This window comes from Phytophthora parasitica, assembly GCF_000247585.1.
Source record: "Phytophthora parasitica INRA-310 unplaced genomic scaffold supercont2.274, whole genome shotgun sequence".
Classification (NCBI taxonomy): domain Eukaryota; phylum Oomycota; class Peronosporomycetes; order Peronosporales; family Peronosporaceae; genus Phytophthora; species Phytophthora nicotianae.
The window spans coordinates 6,076-8,269 of record NW_008649260.1 but is presented as its reverse complement, the minus strand read 5'-3'; the positions used below and the strand labels follow the sequence as shown (position 1 = coordinate 8,269).

The window sequence follows — 2,194 nt, the reverse complement described above, 5'->3', positions numbered from 1 at the left end:
CCAAAGAAAACAGTCGGATCTTTTTCCTTCTGCATATTCTAGGAATCAAAAAAATTAGCATGTATCTATGTTAGGTTACAGTAAGTCAGTCGGATCCTGGCCTTTGGGTAGTAAGTACCCAATGCACCCAATGACAATATGCCGAACGCATTGGGTGCCAAAACGGATCAAAAATGGATTTTTCGATGTATCCAATGGGTACATCAGATTCTGATTACACATGCAAAACATTGGGTGCCTTCAAAAATGGATCTGAAACGGTTTTATTGAATTTTCTTATTTCCAACTCAATATGGCACACTTCTCTGTCCCACGAATTTATGGCTATTTGACAATTTTCCGCCATCTGTAGGTAGAATTTTGATGCACTGACACCCTTATTCGAAAGCTTTCGGAATAACGGTTCTCCTCATATTTTTTGTGTTGTATTAACGCCAAGTAGGATGCAAATAACAGCGCAAGAGTGGCGCCAAATTGCAGCTGGATAAGGTTTTTTTTTTTTTTTAACTTTTTCGTAATTCCACTCCAAAATAGCGATATTAGATCAAACTTTAACCAGATGCTCCTTTTGGGTATCTCAATACATATCGCAAGCCAAACTGCTCACAATCGCGAGCAAGATCCCTAATTAGGCCGTCAAAGAAGTGAGGTTTTTTGTCCGTTACCATAATTGATGGCATATCATTCGATAATTCCAGCCAATCATATTTCAGGACGGATTTAATCGAATAATTAGTAAGTAAATCCTACGATTTATGATACTCAAAAACCGGATCATTTATTGATTTAGAATCTGTGATGTGAGCGCTTTGTAGCCATTGTCTACTATCCCACTTGTCGTCGAAAGAGAAGCTGGTAAAACACACTTATTGTGCAGAACCTTACGCACTCGAGGGAGCTTAAAATGGTCGCCGCCCTCATTGACAATAATGCATTCCAGCACTTTTTGCAAAGTGAGGAAGCATTTTTCTACAGTTTGACTATTTATACTATTAAACGCTATTCCTACTGCTTCAATTAGTCCGTCGATCTGGTTTGTAGGGTATGGACTGAATACAATTAAAGATTCCCAGATCTAAGATGCTGCAGTCCGGTGAACGAGGAAGTTAACACACTATTTTGATGTTCCAGCCCTGCTCACGCCCAACTGTAGCTATTTCTCCGTGATCTTCGTCGACATGACGGCCGGCGTTATCTTGCTGCAAACCTTGACAAGTGCTGTTTTTCGTCCTAACATTAAATTTAATATCTAAATTGTTAATAAAATAAAAAAACAAGTTTGAAAAATGCGTACCCGGCCACTTCTTACGGATTGCAGGAAAAACATTTTCCTTCAGCATGCGAATGTACACTTCCCTTGTCGTGTTGATATTCTTCGTAACAGGTGTTCCTGCAGGTCGATTTTTGATGACTTCTTGGCAGTAGCTTTCTCCACAATAGGCCATATCCCAATTTCCCGTCAAATTGATTTTTTTTTTGAAAAATCGTATTGAAAGCGCCTTGTTATCAATTCAACTGCCGTATCGTAAATGACCGACTCAGTGCAACAAAACATAACTGATCAATTCCCGGACCCGCTTGCAGTGTTTCGGACCATGCGCCGACAGTAGTAATATTTAGAACATTACGACGTCATTTTTTTTTCTTAGTGTAATTTATTACCGAGGATAGGTCTAAAGCTTCTAGAGCAACAGCTGCTATTTTTAATGACACAACCGCTTGACTAGCTAAGATGCGAAGGAGGCCTCCTTCTCACCTCCAAGCACCAGCACATAGCAACGTTGGGCAGCAATAAACAGTACTTTCCCAATGTACCGCTTGTTCAGACATGGTCGATATGGTAGCGATTCATCGGCCGATAAGTAGTAGCGAGTTGAAGTTTTGTACATGTTGAACCATTTTTCATCTATATGTACAACATCATACATTGCATCAAAACGGTACAAAATACCTCCTGTAAAATAATTAATAAAAAAATAACTCGTACCAATAGCTCGCTGAACGTGGTCGAGAGCCCATGATAAGCGTTGCAACTTGTGTGCTTCAGAAAGCTTCGGTTTCACCCTGCATATGAATCTCCGTAGAATCCTGTTTTTTAAATGGCGGTGTAGCGTTGACCTAGCGATCCCTGAGGCAGCGGCAAGTGATCGTATCGTCTGCCTCTGGCACAATGGCGCGGCAGCGACCCGCTCTG

General features: G+C 40.7%; 1 protein-coding gene across 1 annotated transcript; it reads right to left on the bottom strand.

Annotated features, from left to right (window-relative positions):
• Positions 1–1,153: 1,153 nt before the first annotated feature.
• On the bottom strand, positions 1,154–1,445 carry PPTG_20165 (hypothetical protein; the record flags this gene model as incomplete). Its single annotated transcript, XM_008918712.1, has 2 exons — positions 1,154–1,230; positions 1,295–1,445. 2 exons carry the CDS (start codon positions 1,443–1,445, stop codon positions 1,154–1,156), a joined length of 228 nt encoding a protein of 75 aa, XP_008916960.1.
• Between the last annotated feature and the right edge of the window lie 749 nt (positions 1,446–2,194).